Here is a 22,026-nt window from a genome sequence, read left to right on the forward strand (position 1 = left end):
TTTTTTGCCATTAATTGCTCTCTCGCTTCTGGAGCCATGCTTTACTGGATTGATATTTTTTATCTGTGTCTGTATCAAGAGAAATATTTTGAGTGTGTACCATTATAAATATTTAACACCAATTTATTGCTTCTGCAACTTCAGAGGGTTTAGTTAATTTACTGCAGAAATTACTTTTGTTCTTAAGTTTCATTGCTTCTTTAAGTTAAAAACCAAAAATACACTTAAAGGCCAATAAGAACAATCACAGACATACATAATTTTATGTCTATTTAAACAATGAAGGAGAACAGGAAAGGAATATTGAAGGGCATCTAGAATTCATAGAAGTATCTGATAGCTATAGTGAGACAAGAATAATTTACAAGACTATATATAAATGGGATTTTGCAGTGAAAAATAAGGACTTCATATATCTTACTCTTTGTCTGTGATTATACTGCTGTTCTTTCAAAAAAAAGAGAATAATTTATAATGTGTTAAATTTGTATTCAAGAGAATTCCATCACTTTTCCATCACTGGCACATTTAAAAGTCCACACTGGTTGTTTTTCTGCAACTTACGTGCTGGCTTAAGCATGACTTAATTCAGAGAAACCCTGTATGTCCATTTTCCACAGGGTGACAACAACACAGCCATTTTAGGAGTGGGAAACTCCGTCAAAGACGAATAAAAATTTGAAAGGTATGTGTTGCTGTATGGACAGATTTCTCCCTCAGAAGTGTTGGGAGAAATGCAAGAATCTGATGCAGAAAATCTCGGGGTGTCAGTAAAACACAGAGAGAGGAGAAAATAAACAATTTCCACAGCCTGTGGCTACTTTTAAAGCATGCAGGAAGGAAATAACCATGCACGGAAATATATTTCTATATGTGTCTGTATTCTCTGAAGATGACTGTTACTACTACTGCTGCTGCTGCTACTGATACTACCCCTACTATATAAATAGCCTACTTAGCAAGAAAAGGCCAGCAAGTAGATAAAAAGTTAATATATTTTTACCTGCCTGAATTCCTGTCTATGAAAAATAAGCATGGCAATTTTTTTTTATTATTAATTAGAGAGAATATGTGAAAAGAACAGCTGCTGCCTGGGCTCAGCTGTGCACCATCAACCCTGAGGATACAGTATTCATGAAGGATGAATAATTCCTCAGAGAGGCAATTCTTTCCATTCTACCATTTTTGTGGCCTTTGCCTCATATTTATTTTGACCTCCTCTAAGTCACTAAGGGCACTTTTACGGGAAGTCCCAAGATGCCTTTTTTTGTTTTTGTTTTTGGTTTTTTTTAAGTGCATCAGTTCATGGGGTGACAGTTATCTAATAAGACAAAGTTTCTCCCTTTCTCTGTCTCCCAAGCTAGACTTGATGTTTTTGTTATTTCTATGATAATGATCAAATAGAATTATGGTAAGTCTTGCTTTAAAATAGTTTTAATAAGTTTCTGCGGATTCTTTCTACGGTACTGAAGACAGGCTCATCATAATTTAATTTTTAGGTGATTTTCAAGTCAAAGACCATTACTGTACTCTCAAGTTGTTAATGAGCATGGGAGAAGAAGGTAGTTTTATTTAGATTTTGTGTGAACATGTGACAGAATCAAACTAACAACCTGGAGAGAAGGCCCTGAGCAGATAGCTTTAATTAATCATTAACCTTCCCAGAGACTGAAGAGAGTGAGGGAGCTCAGGGCTTACACAAACCCACTTCCCTCCCCTTCCACTCTTTCTTCCAGGGAAAATGGAAAAATGATGTTTAAGAAGGATATACTGTCATGAGAATGCTGGGGATAGGGATAATTGGTGAGCTGCTTAAATATGGACCAGGGAACTTGTTTTTCTAAGAATCACAGAATCATCATGGTTGGAAAGGACCTCTAGGATCACCGAGTCCAAACGTCCACACAAAAAAGTGCCACAACCTTGGCCACTAAAGCATGTCCTTTAGTACATAGCTTTTGAATACCCCCAGGGATGACTGTTATGAGCTTGTAGGAATGAGAGGACTTGTGAGGGAACAGAGAAGGAGATGTCGGCTCTGAATGTGCATACCCAAATTTTAAGGACTGTTGCACTATTGCAGTCCTTTTTTCTGTCCTTTTTTCTCCATTTCATACTGTGGTCTGATGCCCCAAGAGGCAATTGCCTCGTGACATCTCATGTTAATGGTGGGATGTCCTGGGGAGAGAAGGAAGGAGAAGGAGGGATGTGCGACAAAAAGTCTTGTTCAGGAGGCTGAAGGAAACATACATGTCCCTACTCTTTATCAAGCAAAAGAAGTGGGTGAGAAAAACAGGGTTCATATAGGTCAGAATAAGATGACAGCGCCGTATTGCATTATTAGTAATGGAGAGGGAGTTTTCCCCTGTTTTCTTGCAGGTGTGTGGAGTTCCTGAGGCTGGAATTGTTTCCAAGTGCCTTTATTTCAGCAATAAATATCTATGCTACTCGATACCTAGAAGCCTTTTCCCTAAGAACCATAAAAAGCCATCAGGTTATTGTACCCTTGATCCCATTATTTGCTTGGTTGGTATGTCAGAGGAGATTATAACTTGCCAGAGGACAAACTTTAAGCTCATGAAACTATTCTCTTGAGACAGAAGTATAAAAATCACTCTATACCCTTCTTAGACAGCCTTACAGAAATGTTTAATTTAACACTGAAAAGCATGCTGTGAAAATTCATTAACAGTACAGGATCAGACTAAGATGAATGGCTGGTATTTTAGTTTGCCTGTAAGGAAGTTAGTGCTCCAGGCACCAATGAGCTTTTCACCATTTGAATGTGCTATGGTTGGCGAATGCAAGGCCCACTGTGTATTAAAACAGAAACCTGGGATGATAAGGCCAAACCACTAGAGGGAGGGGCCAGTTGTATTTTGCAGATGAGATCATCTGGCAGAAATGAGAAGTAGCCCAGAGAAATCTAGGGAGTCCCTGAAGGAAAACGAAAGGCTATTCAAGAACAAAACAAAACAAAAGTTTTACATAAGGCAGAAAAGTACCACACAGCTAGTTCTCTTGTTATTGTCTCAGGAAATTTCACTTGCTGATTAAAAGTCCTTCTGCAATGCCGAAGAAGGTTAGTCCAGAGACAGGACACAGCTGTGCATGACAGACTGTGCAAAATAAGCAACAAAAAATTACAGAAAATACAGACATTGCAGAAAGGTTCTGGAGATGACCAGTATATCTGCAGATACCATTTTTATGAACAACTGGACACAGCCCAGTGGGGCTTTCTACTAACAGGACTTACTTGGTGAGGTGCTGCTAAACTAAACCCAACTTTATCACTAAAGACACACACATTGTGTTGACTGCAGCAGTACTAGAAAGGAATTTCTACCAATTGCAAATAAAATAATTGAATATGTGGAACTGATCTAAGAACATAATTTTGAACTGATACTAGAGGAATGTGTTCCCGTAGACAAGACAGAATACACAACCTCAGTATAAGAACCTCTTACGCACATCAAAGACTCAAAAATGTAATTTTTCTGAGACTACAAGGAAAATCACATTTGTGACTGTTTTAGGCTTACATATAGTCTGTGTCTAGGGCAGTCTCAACTTTGAAATTATACCCATTAATGATAACTGCGTCTAGATTTGCAGATGTCTTAAACCCCAGGAAATCAGCAGATGAGACACCCAGAGAAAGTCCTAAAGTAAGCTATAAATAGAGCACTGTCAGAAGGGACGACGAGATACAATCACAAGTAAACTAAACAGAAGAGTTCTTAATGTTATGTTGACAATTCCTCTGCATCCAATGCTTTTCCATGTAGCTGTACTACAGCTACAAAATACTCTTTCCAGTTCTTCTTCTCTGTGATCTGCATTCTTTCTTGTTATTCCTACCATCTCTATCAATTACTTCTGATTCCTGTCAGTTTACATTCTGAGTCTCAGCTTTCTGCATTTTCAAATCTCAGCTCTAAATAGATCTTCTTTTTCTTTTGTTTTATTTCTCCTAATAGCTCTGCTGTTCAACTGAAAGTACTCTTTCAACATGAATGTTAAAAAAAATTATTGTAAACCTGAAAAGTGGGAATTCTCAGGGAAATATAATGTACCTCCAGTAAAACTCTATTTTTTTCCAACTGTTGTATTCTACCATGAAAATGCATGAGACAGTTTAAAAATGTTTTTATTTACTTAAAAACTTTAATGAGATCTTTGGATCCACTAGAGATGTAGTATGAATCCATAAGCAATTAAAAACATAGTCACTCTTCAGGAAGTTAACTGAGGATTTCACATGCCAGTTCATACTTTCAAGCCATTATGATGTCATAAAAGCTACACTAATTTTCTTTAAGGAAAATTACTGAGCATGTGCAATATTTAAGTCTCAAATCTTACGAGACTTCAATGCTTCCGAGTAGTTCAGGAATGCTGAAAATACATTCACCTATGGAACACTCAAATATCTGATAATACAGAAATTAGGGGAGTGTGAACAATGGCAATAGAGATGGAATTATCTGGATCACTTATGAAGGCGTGCTGGTTTTATCTAGGATAGTGTTAATTTTTTTCATAATGGTCGGTATGATGCTCTGTTTTGGATTTTTGGGCTGAAAACAAGGTTGATTATACAGCAATTATTTCATTATTGCTGGGCAGTTCTTACACACTGTTTCTCACTGCAACCCAATAGCAAGAAGCCTGGGTGTGCACAGGAAGCTGGAAAGGGACACAGCCAGGCCAAGTGATCCCAACTGAGCAGTACCAGATGTACCAGACTATGTAACATCATGTTCAGCATGTGAAGCTGGGGGGAAGAAGAAGGAAGAAAGGGACATCCATAGTTGTGGCTCTTGTCTTCCCAAGTAACTGTTACACGTGATGGAGCCCAACTTTCCTAGCAATGGCCAAACACCTGTCTGCTGATGGGAAGTAGTGAAAGAATTTCTTGGTTTGCTTTGCTTGTGTGCACACAGCGTTTGCTTTACCTACTAAACTGTCTTTATTTCAACCCATGACTTCTATCACTTTTACCCTTCAAATAAATTCTCTCCCCTATTCCACCGGGAGGGGGGAAGTAAGAAAACAGTTGGGTGGGCCTCAGCTGCTGGCTGGAGTTAAACAACATCAGAAGGTGAATGTATTTAACCAGTGTGTTTGTAATATAATTTTTTAGACAATCATGCATAAAATAATCCATGTAGGACTGACAGTGGAAGGCATAAAATGAGATAAAATTTCCAGAAATCACAGTAATGATGAAAAGGATTTAAGACAGTCACCTACAACTTCAAGATGATGCTCTATAAAGCAATGTATTCTTTTTTGATAGTTAAGCAGTAGCATAGCAGGAAATTTGGGTTAACACACTTTTTGTTGATGACAGCAATGGTGCTATTCCTGGAATAACATGGGCATTTGCCTAGTATTGATGTTTCAAAAAGGATGCTCTTGGAAATTGAGAAATGAGTCCCTGATTTTTTATATTTTTTTTCTGAACCAAGTGCTGGAAACACAATTTACAGTGATTCTGAATACACAAAAAGAATTTATTTTATCTAAGAGAAAAAACATTACTTGATTGCAGCATGGAAGTAATTTAACACAGATTTTATTTTTGAAGGAGGATTGAGTAGAGAATGGCCCAAAAAGGTAAGTACAGAGCAAGATAAGCATGCAACTATGAGGTGTAAGAATCATTAAGGCAATGCTCTTGTATATGTGACTCTTTTACAGGTCTGATCTTTAATATATGTATGTGTTACTAAAAACCTACTGCATCTTAACTAGATATTCTGGGCTTCTTTATACTGATTGTTGGTGAAACAAAGTGATTATACAATCCTCTGCCATTTGTGAAATGAATTAACCAAATGAGTTCAAATCCTGCTTCTGGGAGTCTAAAGCAGCTTTGTGTCAGGAGCTCCACAGATACCTCAGCAAGAAGTATGATCTGGGAGAAAGAATCTTTTTTTTTTTTCCTCCATTAACTGCCTCCAATACTTTGAGAGAGCTTCAGTGTCTGCGACTAGGTGCTGCTTTAAATATAAGTGTATCCTGGATAACTCCACTCTAAAACCACACAGAAACATTAATTTCTATAAATAAAACCCAATCAAATATGCAAAGCAATAATGTCAAAAGGAAATTGACATGAAATACTCAAATAAAGTGATATTTTGATTTTTTTTTTCCACTTTGACCTTTGCATTTAGGAGTGGGTGACAAAAAGTTTTGAGAAAATAGTTTTTTATTACTTCTGGAGTAAAATATAGAATTTTTAATTGATGAGAATATTTGTGAATAGGTATGGATGGTTATATGACAGAAAAATATGAGCTTATGTGGTTGTTCTGCTATTTCTATGGAAGATAAAGATCTTTAAAGAAAAAAAGTTTCTAATAAAAGCAAGAAGAAAGTTGGTTTTGTTTTTATAACCTTGACACTGTATTAAATAAATAGGGCTTTTGCATTGATTCAACTGAAGATCTATTTCAGAGTTTTGTTACAGACACACTGGTCAATTCCTGTATAAATCTATGGCTTGACACAAAACAATCCACAAGCCTGCCCCTCCACCCCCCCAAAAAAAAAAAGTAACTACAATGTAGTAACAGACTTATTTAAACACAAAGTCTGGGTCAGCTAGCAGCCAATTAATCTTGATTCAGAGGACACTGAGAAAATCGATAGAACTTAAGTACAGACTTAAGTTCAGGAATATGCTTGAACCTACCCTTCATCTTCAAACCATTCAGGTGGATGCCTAATTCCAGTGAGGTGCATGAGACATGATCCTGTGGCTGTGTACTTTGTTGCACAGCATCTTATTAACAGCACCATTGCACGTGGCCACTTTATTTTAAAGATTTCTGCTATGAACAGACAAGACAGCTTCCCCCCAGCTCCCAGCTCAGCCATTTTATCTCAGTTAACCAATCATTCTTTGACTTATGGATGCCAGGATTTAATGTGGATACAAAGTCAAAACAAGAATCTAGATGAGAACTTTTCAATTCACAATAAATATTTTATTTAATTGTTCAGTATTTTTCTCCTTGCCTCTCCCTCAAAATCTACACATTAATCAAATTAACAACTTAATGCAGCATGACTATAACCACAGGGTTGCTACAGAAAGCAGAAATGGGGGAAACCTCCCACATGCTGTCATTGCATGTTTTACTTTTAATTTGAACTTTCCCATTTGAGTCAATTTCCTAGTAGAACACCTATTCACAGTTGCCTAGAAGAAAAATGGTGATGACTTAGAAATTTATTTATTTTTTTTGTCTAAATACATATACAAACATCAAAATTTCTCCCATCCTTCTCCATACAACATAACTTTATCACAGGAGATCTCTGCTGCTTAGATTGTTGGATAAATCTTGTGTGTGAGTCTTTCAAAAGCTGAGACAACCCAAGACTTTTTCTAGGGCTTGGCAAAGTAATAAACCAAACTTACAAAGTGGTTTTGGCCACGCTTGTAGTTTCATTCATTGAGAATATCTACTGAATTAGTCCTCAGAATGTTTCAGTGGTAATAGTTTACACAGTGTACAATATGATCTCAGGCTATCAGCATGTTTGAAGTCCCAAACAAGATCAAAGCTGCTTCACACAGAGGGGTAAATATTTGAAATTTTTGAATACTGAAGAAGAAGTAGCAGTCAGGTCTACTAGAAGCAGACGACACACCCAATGTGAATGGGCTTTAAAGACAGGCACCTTCCAGATTTTTGTTTTCTCTCACCGGTCAGTATCATGCAACATCCATGTTAAGCAAAAAATCAGCCAATATTATGGTGTGTTTGGGCAAGCATTTTCAGAGCACGGACATAAAACAGTAGAATACTCTCACTTTCACAACAGTTTTATCTTTTTATGTAGTAGTTCATCACCAACCTGGAGTGGGAGCAGTTGAAAACTGCAGGAGACAATGTTTTAAAAAGGAAAACCATATGAGTGTAGCAAAGAATCCTAATAATGAAGTCCAAACCAAGAGAGCAGACGCTGTACATTTATGTTAAGATCATCAAGAAAGCTGAACCAATCTAACTGCTTTCTTGATCCTGCTCCTTCCTTTGTTTTTGGTTTTTTTTTGTCTCTGATGTTCAGGTAGTCATAAGACATGATTCAAGGGATGGGGCAGGATGGAAAACCTGGGGCAAAAGATACTGTAGGCTGTAGGATGTGGCACACTGAGCCGCAAGCTTATCTATTATGTCTTGGGAAACTTCATCATCAGACCAGGGCTCTGAGAAAATCTTGAGACATAAATTCAGTAGGCTACAATAATTCAGGGATTTTTTCCATAATCATGTTTCTGTAAGCAGACTTGCCAAGACCTAAGGACTTTAAAACTTTATAAATAGGTTGAATTAATTCCTCTATCAACATTGCAATTCATGTAGATGGGGACTTAGTTAATCAGGGATATATGGAATTCACTGTTTTGGCAGTTGCAGTCATATGAAGCCCATTCTAGCACTGTGTCTGAAAGCTTGCACTTAAATAACCTTCCTCAACCGTCTACTTGAAGCTAGACTGGGAGACTTACGAGGAAAAAAAGTGTCCTGATTCAACATTAAACCTGGATGTGAAAAAGTAGACGGTTGAACAAAGGAGAAATTATTCAACCTTTTTGTGATTCCAGAAAAAAAAATTCTCTGCTTAACTTCTCTTTATTTTTTTCTAAACAGGATTTCTGGCTCCCAAATGTAATCTTGTATCTCCAAAGCAAAAGTTTACTTTTTAGTAATAAACTCTGTTATCTGAAAGATACAGAGAGGAAAAACGCACTATATAATTGATGTTTAATCTTTCATATAGATTTATATACGTTTCTCTCTTAGGCTTCTATGCTTGTACTACTTGAGTTTAATATATTTTTTAATTGTTTTCAAAACTGAAAAAAACTTTCCTTGTTCTGTTAGGAATTACAATAAAACAGATAAAGACAGGGCAATTATATGCTTAAGTGGCATGCTACTTACTCATGGAGTTGTGGGCTCTAATACAACATAAAGGGTAAGACAAAAGTGGTAAAAGATCCACACTTGAGGCAGCCTGAGGGTCTTCCCTGCAGTGCACTTCCTCCCCCTGATCACCACGCATTTCTGCCGTTTGCTGGTAATTCGTTTATTTTCAAACAGCCAGTGTTAAAGTTTTGCAGCACTGACAGCCTCCATAGCAAAAGAGCAAGCACGGACATTGGCTGTATTGCTCCACATTTTAGAATTGGAATTTTTTCCCAAAACGCCCTACAGTTGAGCATTCTTCGAGCAGATTTGGGGTCTTCTGCTGACAGGACCTGTATTCAATGACCAAGGTCAAAATGATCACTTTATTTAGGTTAATTTTCATCAAAACTGTATTTAAAAGTCTAGCAGATGGGCAAACACTTGCTGAAACTGATAGGGTTTGTTATACTTTTTTTTGTCTCCTTTGCTATCTTTTTCTTATTTGGCTTTTCATGGGAGTTGAGGAGCAAATATAACTCACAGCAGGGTTTTCATGACATCAGAACTAGCTGCAAGCAATCCTGAGGATGACCTGCATATAATAAACTGGTGCAGAAGACACTTTATTGATGGGTATAGGAATTAGGAAAGCTGGAGTTTTGATGTCCCCATTCTCTCATGAGAATGAGAGAATCCTTTGTCATACAACATCTGTCTTCAGTAAAGAGGTGCATAACAGTGTGAGAACTAACATTCTCAAGCTCAATAGTGGTTCTCTAATTTGTGCTTCGAAAAGGACACTGTCCAGATCAGGCTCTCCTGTGAATGGACCAGCTGGGAAACTGCCTTATGGAAGCAGACCACTAATTTTTCCTCCCTGACTGGGATGTAATGTAGCTACTGCTTGTGTCAGAAATCTGTATAAGTATCATAGATTATCACTTTGCTTCTGATGAGGGCAAATGGAAAAAGGCACACCAGTTCATTCTCTAGCACTCACACCAAACTTCTAGCAATCACAAGCAAACTTCAGGATTTATTCTAATATACTGTGGATGTACATTTCTGGTAATTTTGAGGTTCTTGATGTTTGTGCAGTGTTCTTTATGCGGGAAAGAAACCCCTACAAAATAATACTTGATTAGATATAATATTTAGGAATTGCTTTCCTGAAATATCTGGAGTTTTAGTATGCAAACAATAGCAAAAAAATATGTGCAGTGAATGTTTAAAACAAAGCATTATTTTTTACAATTAATTAAGTTACCTCTTCCTTTTTTCAGTAGTATTAATATAGTACTCAGTATTGCACAACAACAACCACAAGACAAAAGAACTGTTTTGCTATTTGGTATGACCAGATTTTTATTTTTAAAAAATCTGAAAAGTGGCTAACTAACCAAGCAATTTCTCTTGAAAAACTGCTCTTAGAAAGTAATGATGGGCAATTCTCCTTTGCAAAGAGAAAAACAGTACTTCCAGATAAGTGTGTACTTCTGTATACACAAGTATGTTTTTCCCGAGAAGTGCTATAGAAGGTAAAACCTAAAATACACCAAACCATGCCCCAGTATACCACACTTCACCATTCTTACTGTTAGCAATTTTATATTAATTTATATTCTGCATAATTTATTGTTAGCTATTTCTTTTGAATGAAAGCTAAAGGCAGATATCCATGATGTGTCATTAGAAATTGAGCAAAGGTTTTGTGACACAATTATTTCCTTACTAATTGCAAAACTAGTCAAAAAAAGTCAGTTCATGGAAAGACAGTATTTTAGACAAATGATATTTCACAAATGACATTATACAGAAAAGTACATGGAGTATCTTCATATGACTCAGCTGTTGCCCACAAAATAAAATCCATTTAAAATAAATTCTTGAATGATAGAATAAAAGTGCATAGTCTCCCTCTGAAGATACTCCCCTCACTGTAGCATACAGGCATAGGAATGTGTGCTATTGCTATATGATTTATTATCAAATCTTTGACAGTCAGGAAAAATTCTCCCAAAGCAAGTATGAAAATTATTTCAGTATTGCTTCTTCTGGGTTCAATGAAAATGCTGGCACAACCCCTGACACTGCTGGCTTCCATTTTGTGTTTCCTGGGCACTTCCAGGGTTGCTTTTCAGTCAGAACTGAATGTCCCAGAGGAACAGACCAAGTACTCTGTCTGGTTTTTCTGTCTTTAAACTGTTTGCTCATCTCGCCAAACAAGTTGCACTAATGATCTCTTTTCAGTAGATAAGCATACACTTTTATGGGGTTTTGATTACTCAAAGTATGCTGATGTCTTCCAATTTAGGTCATATTGTATATTACCTGACCTTATGCTACCAGTTCTGCCTGCTCACAGAGAACAAGAGGTGTACTTCCACATACCAATTTGCAATGTAATGTTGTGGCAGGCAGTTTGATTCTCTCTAGCAGCACTTTGACTGAAGTCACAGATTGTCTTCTTAACTTTCCAAAACACCAAATGGTTGATCTTCTTGTGCAATAAAAACCAGACATACGAAAAGTGCATGCAACAACCAAACCAAGTTACAAAATATGCAAAACACTTACAAGCATGCCGTGCCACCTCAGAAAGAACAATGATTTGGCTTGCATTGCACAGAGAGAAAGAGAGAGAACAATTCCTGGGAGAGCAATGAAAGAAGACTGAGGTTCTTCCTTAGTTATGAATGCCTGGCATAGGTAGGTTGGAAATAAATTTTTAGGAGGTAATAAAAAAGGTGACATGTATTCATTTGCTGTGTTGTTAGCATGTGGCTGGTGAAATTCTGTCCAGGATTCTGTACTTGGACCCAATGTGACTTCTCTTTCCTCCAGCCCAACTAATCAGGAGCCTGTCACTCCTTCCTTTGCTCCCATTGGCTCCTTCCACAGCCTCAGTCACTGTAGCTAACCCTGTTAAGGGCCAGGTGAGGGACATAAAATTCTTTTTCCTACTCCCCTATTCTAACTCCGTTCTTAGAGTTGGAAAAGAGGCACAAGATAAGCCAACTCCCCACAGATCTCATCAGTGGCATAAGGAAGGCAACTGGCTTCTCTAACTCTTCACCTTCTCCTTATTTCATGGGTACAGGACTTTAAAAGACTCACATTACTCACTGTTGATAAAGGCTTATTAGCATAATTCTGGCTGCCATCCAGAGTCAACTAGACTGTGTCAAAGGAGAACCGCCTGTCCCCTACTGTGAATTCTAGTGTAGCTCACCTGAGACCTCACAAATATAACCAGAGAGCACTAAGTAGTGTACTAGAGGAGTTTTCTGAAGAAATGAAGTAAGCTGGTTCACCAGATCCTGTGCTGAAGTTACAAGCAATTGAATAGAAAGCAATATTTCCCATGTTTTGATTTCAGCAACAGAGCTCAAGGCAGTCAGCCCTAGATGCAACTAATTGAGATCTCATCTGACAGCAAGGACTGCTCTAAGTTACAATATAGATGATAATTCATCTGTCTATACGAGAAATATTACACTGCAAATATAGAAGGATGACTGATAAACACTGGCTGATGAGTTAAGATTCTAAGAAAGCCTTTTATCTTCAACAGCTTTCTAAAAATTTCAGCAACATGACACTATATCTATAATTATGCAACATTATATAGCTGTCTCATCCAGGTAATTAATGAAATATTATTCACCAAGTAATTTGTAAATGTTAGTTTCCACTGTGGCTCAGTCATCTAGTTTTATTGTGCCCTGCTGGCACTGCTATAATCCTCTTTCACCTTGAATCCCCTAAAACACTTTGCATTTGTGTATCTCCTTGTCTTTTCATTCCAGGTTTGGAAACTAGGAATGCTTCTCCAAAAGTCTCCAGAGCTAAGTCATAATATAAGCAGTTGGAGAAACACCACAGACAAGCATTTCATCTTTTCTTAGGTTTACAGATTTCTATTAGAGTATCTTTTCAGAAGTCTTGTAAGAAAATTTTACTTTTTCAGCAACTGGAGTGCATTATATTCACTGGCTATGTTTTCCTTATTTTCAAAAAGAGTACACAAATTACAGTGTCTTACAGTCCTTTTCCATAATATTGCTACCACTCAGAGAAAACTAACTTTACAAAAGCCCTTCCTTTTGGTTCCAAACAGAAGACTGTGAAGTCATCTGCTTTTAGCATTTCTCCAAATGCATTTTGTCTTCCACCTACTCTCCTGAAGCACAGTTTATGTCTAGAAAGAAGGAATAAGGAGGAGTAAATATGATGAGAAAATAAAAAAGGAAAGGTATTCTGAAAAATAAAAATAATTTTCAAAAGAGGAAGTACTCAGTTTGTAGAGATCAATAGCAAAAACGCACCTTAAAATTATTTAAGACAGAAGGTGAACTGACAACACTGTGGACCTAAGAGTCGTGTAAAACAAAATGACAGTTTTACTTGACCCTCAACTATGCATTTTAGAGACTGTGGCTAACAACTTCCAGGAGTATAACACATTTTAAATTATTTATTTTTGTGGGTAGCTGAGTTGTTTTATGCTGTTGTTTCTCAGAGGAATACCATCTTGCCCCAGTGATTTACTGTGATGGAATTTCCTTTCCAGCTTTCATTCTGACAGCGTCATATCTTCTCCAGCTATAAGGAGTAACCTCTGGATACACATTTCCTCTTCTTGATGAACTGGCAGTCAAGGATAAGAAAACACTTGGCTATACACTTTAATTATTACATTTATTTCTAGGTGCTCCAACAGAACAGTGCCTCTCCCTCAGCCTCACATCTCTTAGTCCCACAGAAATATCCTATTACATGTTTGATTCCTAGGCCATGCAGAATGAGAAGAACCTGGTAGGAAGTGGAAACTTCTCCAAATTAAAAGAATCAAGTTAGCACTAGCAATTATTATTAACAATAGAAGGGATGATTAAAGTACTGGAGAGGATTATCCTTGATCAGTGTCGAAAAAGACTTATGCATCTCTGAACTGACTGCAAAGACATAGTCAGCACCTTTGTAGTATAACAATGGTTTGATAAAAAAAAAACAACAATGGCTAAATTAATTTCTTGCAGTTACATTGTTTTTTAAAAAAAATATGGAATGGAGCCCAGCATCACAGCAGAGCTAGATTACAGCTGCAGAAATCTGTGCTTGTGTGTCTGTATGATTCCAGCTTCAGCTGACCACTACAAAGCTCTTCTGAAGTGGGGAGTAAACAGTGGGGGAGTAAAAAGTGGGTGTCAGCAAGAAGAGTTTTGTGACTGAAGTCTATTAAAGTAAAAATTAGTAATATTAACCACATCTTTGCATATATTTTTAAATTTTTTTGTTTTTTTCATTTTTACCTCCTCTAGTTTTTATGACCATTTTTCCATGCAGACAAGATGAGGCAACTCATTAAACCAGCTGGCAGGTACAGTGAAATTGGTTAGCCACAAAGTCCCTTTAGTCATTCCAAAGTTGTTATTACAAGTTAAGTAAAACAGTTTCAGATAGCAGTAGGGCTTCAGGGTTGACTTTGACTTCTTTCAGTTATGCAAAATGAATGTATATAGTTCATTCAGTTATTTACAAACAGGTTATTTTGTCAACATCAATGAAAGAGAATAAATTTATTAGATACAATATGATGATACAATGTGGGGATGGCATATAGGACTTAGCTCGCTCCTGACTCAAAATTTGGAAAAGGATATTAACTAGGGACCTTCTTTTATTTTCTTCAGAGAATCTGGACACAATTATGTGATAATTTTTTAATGACAGTGCAACAGGTGAAGTTTCACATCTTACGTAATCTATACAAATTTTAAGCACAGATGCCTCAGGATTCAGAGGTCCCACCTTTTTTTTTGCTTTGAATGAAGGAAGTCAGAAGAAAATAATATTTTCCTTGTTAATAGACAGCATAAGAATCTGTAATTTCTTAATAAATAAGACCCCAATAATGAAAAGTACAAGTATACTTTTTCAGGTGATGCGTGGCTCTGGCTGCTTCAGCTTTCACAGAACCATAAAGTGCTAAATAATTATATTCCTAATCTCTCTGCTCTGTCTAGGAATATCATTAAAGAAAATGGAGGAAAAAAGAGTGATTAAAAAAAGACTTTTAATTTACTCACAGAAAAACTCTTAAGAGATACTGCTTCCCATGGATATCACACAAACAAAAATGTATTCTATCTAGACCAGACAATTAAAATTACAAGGAGTGGTACTTGTGAAGAAAAAGCTGGAGGAGGAAGAACATCAGTCAGATATTGCTTGACAAAGTCTTTGAATAAAAGGACTTGTGTCAACAAATATGGACTACATTTACAGCCCTGTTAGAGATTATGCCAGTTCAACGGTCAAAGGTACCAATCTTTACTAACAACAAAGTTACTTATTAATCCAAATGCAAACCTGTATGTGATAATACTTTATTACTTTCTCAATAACATGTCTGTGGCCAGTAACCTAAAAACCTCTTTCTGACACAGCGATTACTTAAAACATTAACTAACCTCAAATTCCCTTTTTTTTTCCTTTTCATTTTGGTAAATAAAATTAACAAAAGTAGCTATGGTCACAATCACAAATTCAGTCATATGAATATACCTGGTAATGACCCAAGTCAGTCCTGAATTCAACTCATTCATGTATTTTTAGCTGCTCTCTTCTGAAATAGTACACACACTAACACTTCATTGATCTGGCAGGGGAGTTGGACTAGATGATCTTTTGAGGTCCCTTCCAACCCTTAGGATTCTGTGATTCTGTGATCTCTCTCAACAAAATGAGATTAAACCACTACCACTAAAGATACTGCGAATAGAAGTAAATGCAGTCAGTCAGAAACAGCCCCTTTCCAGAGGGTCTGAGGGTCTGCAGGTGAGGACTTTCTTCCACAGATACAGAAATGACAGTATTTTGAATGTTGTACAAGAGAAATACTAAAGTCCATTTGCTGCCCTAAATGGCTCTGTGTATTAGACTGTCAATTGTGGGGCAGCTGTGGAGTAGCGTGGCTGGGCAACATAACTGATTTATGAATAGAAGGTTGCTACCTTCCTGAACAAAATTACAGGCAATTGCTATGAGTATCTATAATCAGTTAAAACCCACCCCATTAATCCAGTTCCACCAACAAGGTATGATGGTACTAAAAACCTTGTACAGAAATATAGGAGCACAAAGGAAAAATTACATAATCTACCCTACATGATATATAGTGGGCTTTTGCTTGACTACTATTATTCCCTTTTAATCTGGCCTCTCTCTTTTTCGTCTACTGCAGAGATGAAAGTCTGTAGCAATAATGTCAGACTACCTAAAGATAAATCACTGTTATTTTCTAGTTTCAATTAAAAATGCTGTAATAATATTTTTTAAAATGAGAACTGACAGGACACAATATCACAATCTACCACCATTTATTGGAATCTGTCTGTCACCTTATGCATACATTTATAGGACAAGCAGACTGAATAAACATACATATTAGAGGAGACAGACAAGTATACACATTTCAAGAAACTGGGAAAAGGATCTGTCATGATCCCATGACCCAAAATAATAAGCTTTCAGGAACAACTGAAAAAAGCCCACATTTTGGATAAAAGCTGTTTTCAAAGTGAGCAATGAACCGCTAAAAAACCCCTTCGCTACATAAGCCACTACTGGGATAAAACAGAAATTAAATAAATTTCTGTTATGTAACAAGAATTACTGCCTGAAAGACACAGATCTCTAATAACTCAGAGCAACATGGATCTATTGGAAAAAAAGTCAGTAGTAGAGTTCTTTAATAAAAATAAGAGCAATTTTGGGAGTAAAGTTATTACTTAGACTCTAATTAAAATACAAGTATTCAGGACACTGAAAAGCAAAGCTACTAGACTTTCTGACTGACAACATGCCCATATGATATACTGATGAAGATAAGGACTTCTCACTGCACATACTAATAGAAACTGTTCACTGTAAGGTTACAAATTACTTATGGCACTTATTGTTTTTAAATATATGCAACAATGAAGTACAAGCAAGAATTAAATCAATAAAACTTAGAAGTATTTTTAAAGCTGTGTTAGGACAACCTTGTTAATTCACCTGAAATACTAAACTAATGGTTTTAAAGTAATTGAAAGTACAGTATCTATGTAGAGAAAAACAATCTTACATATTGCTGCCAAAAAGGCGTATTCTCCTCCCTATCTGAAACAATTCAATCTATCAAGCCATAAAACCTTCTGAGAGTCTTAATGTCAGCAACACAGGTGACACAGTGAGAAAACAACATGTAGGGATTTAGAACAGCATCAACAGGACAGTAGAGAAAGCAAGCAAGTCTTTTATCAGCCAAAATGGAGATGTGTCAGCTGGAGTTGACTGCCTACTAACACAACTTCCCATTGTATCAGTGGGTGAAAAGCTGGACATGAGCTGGCAAAGTGCACTTTTAGCCCAGAAAGCCAACTGCATCAAAGGAAGCACGGCCAGCAGATCAAGGGAAGTGATTCTGCATCTCTGCTCTGCTCTGCTCTGCTCTGGTGAGACCCCACCCAGAGCAGTGTCCAGCTTTGAGTCCTCAGCACAGGAAAGCCTTGGACCCATTGCTCCAGGTGCAAAGGAGAGTCACAAAAATTATTAGATGGCTTGTGCGTCTCTCCCATGAAGCAAGGCTGAGAGAGTTGGGGTTGTTCAGCCTGTAGAAAAGAAGGCTCCAGAAAGACCTTTGTGTGGCATTTAAAGATGTGAAGGGGGCTTATAAGAAAAGTGGGGACAGACTTTTTAGCAGGGCCTTTGGAGATTGGACAAGGGCTAGTGGTTTTAAATGGAAGGAAGGGAGATTCAGACTAGATATTAGGAAGAAATAGACAGGGCTCTGAGCAACCTGACCTAGTTGAAGATGTCTCTTCTCACTGCAGGAGACTTGGACTAGATGACCTTTAAAGGTCCCTTCCAAGCCAATGCATTATATGATTCTGTGATTTGCACCTTCCCAGGTGAAACGAAGGTATTTTTAAAAAAATCATCAATACAAAAGTTTCACTCCAGGCTTTAACTGTGACTACCAGGAAGAAATAAAACAAAAGAAACAACTAAAAAATTGCTTAGAAAGCATGCAATTCATGTCAGACAGGAAGCGACACAAATAATCAATTTATATAATCAATGCAATTGTTCATTACTAAAGAGTGTAATTATAGCACTGAACGGTCAGGGCTCACGTCTCTTTTCTTGTTTCAGGACAGAAGACATTTATATCACATTGAGAATACAGTCAGTTAAATAGGGACATACAAAACAAGTGGTTTGACTGCTGTCACAGGTTGTGGCTAAGTTCCTTCCCTTCTCAGTTTATCCTCTATTAAGTATTTCCCAAGACATCTTGCAATGGGAAACATTAGTGAATGAATGCATTAATAAATGCTTCCCATTGCAGGGTTCTCTGGGACTTCTTTATAAGACTTGTAAGGAGTTTACAGATCTTAAGTAGTTTCATAAAAAACCTCCAAATTTGCTTTTTCTAAACATACGATTCCACCCCTTTTCAAATTATCTCAGCAGACAACTAAATGCTAACATGCAATAGAGCCCATGCCCCTGTATGTACTTACCATGTACCACATGCTTGGCCACTTGGGATCATTGAAATAAGTGGACTGGGTACCACCAGGTTTATAATCCCTCTTTATCCTTCTTTTAACCACCTGCTGTTGTATCCACTCCACCTGCCAACCAGGAAAACATGGAAAGTGTTAGGGTTCTGTGGAGATTATCAAGAAATGTGTGAAATCTCGGGAAATTTCCCATTACCATAATCCAAGATGTATTTCATGTTAAAGAGTTCATTTTGGCAGTGAGAACACACAGCTCACCTTGGCATACTGTTCACTAAGAAATATGTCCAATTCAGTTAGTGTTACAAATCTCCATGAACAACTACTTAATTCCCCTGCTAGAAGGACTTAATTGGCTAACCTTTTTTGAATGCTACTATTTTATTATTTTTCATTATTAGATTAGTGTTTCTTTCAAATTTATAAAACCAGCTACTTTTACAAAATTTAAAATAATATTACAATGAGAAATTACATTTATGACAGGGTGAGTTTGTTTGTTTGGGGTTTTTTTAATTTCTTTTTTATTTTTATTTAAGCCTGTTCCTGGAAACAAAAACATTCATAAAAATATTCACAGGTTTTGTGTAACCGATATCTAAATGATCTTCACCACTTAGATGGAAAAACATAATTAAAATTTATTTTTAGCAAAGTGATTCTGCAACTTTTGTTTTACACTAAATTCTGCCAGCTGGATACTGAGCAACAATTCAAATTACAACAACAAAAAAGAAGCTTGAAACAGGAAAATACAGGATAATATCCAATTGTGATTTATATTCTTGCCTGTCTGACACCTCTTCAAAGATTCATAACACAACCAGAAAGGGCAACACCAAGTTACATCAACCTTACAGCAGACAGGACTGTGCCATTATTTCTGCATTAGCTATCCTAAATGGGAACTAGTTTCTATAAATGTAAATAATACAAACTATCCACAAACTCAAGCTATATTTATATACATCTAGCTTCCTGACAGCTCATATATCTGCTGAAGTGCTTCATGGAATATAACTAGAAAAATTCAATTCACCTCTCTCCAAGCAAGACATCCATTTCCTACTAGTAGTGAACTCTGCACCTTCTTTTTTTTTTTTTTTTTTGATGCTGTTTATGAATATCTGTGTATGCACACAAAGTTACAAATATATACAAGAATTTTACTTTCAGCTCACATATTTCTTTGTCACTTGTCAGAGATGGTATGAATGTTTTACCTTAGCAGACTAATCTCTACACTGTTCATCCATAACTCAGCTTCAAATCCTTCAACAGACAAAGATCCATTGACATGAACAGAAATTTTGCTTCAGATCCATACCACGCCTACCTCTACAACCTTTACCATAACACTCTGGGCTCTACTTCTTGGTTGGATTAAAATACAGGAAGACATCCCTGAATTCAGCATCAGAGGATTTCTAGGACTTTCCTTACAGAGGTCAGCAAGGCTTCCTGGTCTCCTTTATAAAGAAAAAATGTATTTTTCACCTTTCCGAGAATTAACTTCAGGGTCAAGACTATTCTTCTAAAAGAGAAAACACGCAGTTTAAGAATACAGACTATCAGGTAGTGTTCACATTGAAATCCATTTTTCTGTTAAATTTTCTAGGGACAACCATATACCTGATTCTGCTTATAAGAGAATTGAGAAATCTGATAGTGTGCCTTTCTCTCATGGTTTCTGTGTTCCCCTTTTAGCTCAGGATGAAATCAATTTTGGTGGATGCTCTCAAGAAGCCAGGAGCTGACTGTCCCCTTCAGATCGTACAGCATTCAGAGTTCCTTTCATCAGGTGCAGACAGCTAATGAGACTTAGATGCCTTTTGATCTGTCAAGGTCTGAAGGCCAGTAAGGTGCACAGAGTGTATCTGGGCAAAGACCAAAGAAAGGAAAACCAGAAGACTTGGCTAAGCACTCCTACGGCTGCTTTTGAGTGGGATCAACAACCCTCTTAAATAGATCCCTCCTCTATGAAAAAGGCTGATTTATAAATGACTTATAATGAAACCTACTTCCTTTCCACTTGCTGCTAATACAGGCTTAAGTTTCCAGACTTTCATAATAGAAGCTCACTTGTTTTCAAAGTTTCTTTCCTTGCATGTAGCCCAGACCTCACAACACCTTATACAGATTATCCTTCCAAGCCTTATTGTAAGATTTGGGTCTTGGTGTTAGGAACATTTTCAGCTGAGTGAAGAGTCTCAGGCTTTCATGCCACAAGAGCATCCACTGTCATATTCAATCAATCTTACCAGAAGGAATTAATCACATGAGTATGTTGCTGTGTTGAGAAAGTTATTTAAGTAGATAAGAATTCAACATTTCACAGTCCCAGAATACACAGGGCACACCATGCCTGTATGGTCACTTATTAAGAAAAATCATTCATATCTTGAGTCTGCAGGGAGGAGTTACAATTGCCTGCCACCAACACAACCCGAGGATCTAACAAGTGCTGTGAAAGTGTCCACAAAGAAAAAAACAATGAGATAGACTCAGCAGAAGAGGATAAATCTTTCTGCCAGTTCTACCTCTGATTTAGATGCATGAACATTAACGGAAGAAGGTAATCACCAACCCTACTACGGCCTAGAGGAGTTGTTAATCAGAGACACAGGGCATCTAACTTGGCAGAAGGGACTCCAGTGTACCAATGCTTCTATAAGAGCTACCATTAGAAACTGTGAAAATTTTCTGAAAGACACTTTCCTTCTGTAAATGGAGCCAGAGGATTGTGAATTATTCCAGGACCTGTGCAACACAAAAATTTAAGGAGAACTTCAACAACCTAAAACCATTTAAATGAAAGGACTTTTCCTGACAAGACAATTTGCAAAACTCTCTACTAAAATCACAGAATGGTTTGGGATGGAAGGGACCTTTAAAGGTCATCTAGTCCAACTCCCCTGCAGTGAGCATGTTCAACTAGTCAGGTTGCTCAGAGCCCTGTCCAACCTAACCTTGAATGTTTGCAGGAATGGGGCTTCTACCTCTTCTCTGGGCACCCTGTTCCAGTATTTCACCGCTCTCACTGTAAGAAATTTCTTCCTAATATCTAGTCTGAATCTCCCTTCCTTCCATTTAAAACCACTAGCCCTTGTCCAATCTCCAAAGGCCCTGCTAAAAAGTCTGTCCCCACTTTTCTTATAAGCCCCCTTCACATCTTTAAATGCCACACAAAGGTCTTTCTGGAGCCTTCTTTTCTACAGGCTGAACAACCCCAACTCTCTCAGCCTTGCTTCATGGGAGAGACGCACAAGCCATCTAATAATTTTTGTGACTCTCCTTTGCACCTGGAGCAATGGGTCCAAGGCTTTCCTGTGCTGAGGACTCAAAGCTGGACACTGCTCTGGGTGAGGTCTCAGCAGAGCAGAGCAGAGGTGCAGAATCACTTCCCTTGATCTGCTGGCCATGCTTCCTTTGATGCAGCCAAGGATACAGTTGGCTTTCTGGGCTAAAAGTGCACTTTGCCAGCTCATGTCCAGCTTTTCATCAAC

At 37.3% G+C, this 22,026-nt stretch overlaps 1 protein-coding gene across 1 annotated transcript in view; it reads right to left on the bottom strand.

The window, feature by feature from the left end:
• Positions 1-22,026, bottom strand: part of PCSK5 (proprotein convertase subtilisin/kexin type 5) — a gene marked incomplete at its 3' end in the record, with an annotated part of 193,093 nt that overhangs the window by 147,168 nt on the left and 23,899 nt on the right. The window contains exon 3 of the mRNA XM_009999796.1: positions 18,518-18,631. Coding sequence (XP_009998098.1) covers positions 18,518-18,631 — 114 coding nt within the window. The remainder of the gene's footprint in view (positions 1-18,517; positions 18,632-22,026) is intronic.

The sequence above is a fragment of the Chaetura pelagica genome, unplaced genomic scaffold (assembly GCF_000747805.2).
Source record: "Chaetura pelagica isolate M959 unplaced genomic scaffold, ChaPel_1.0 scaffold216, whole genome shotgun sequence".
NCBI classification, from domain to species: domain Eukaryota; kingdom Metazoa; phylum Chordata; class Aves; order Apodiformes; family Apodidae; genus Chaetura; species Chaetura pelagica.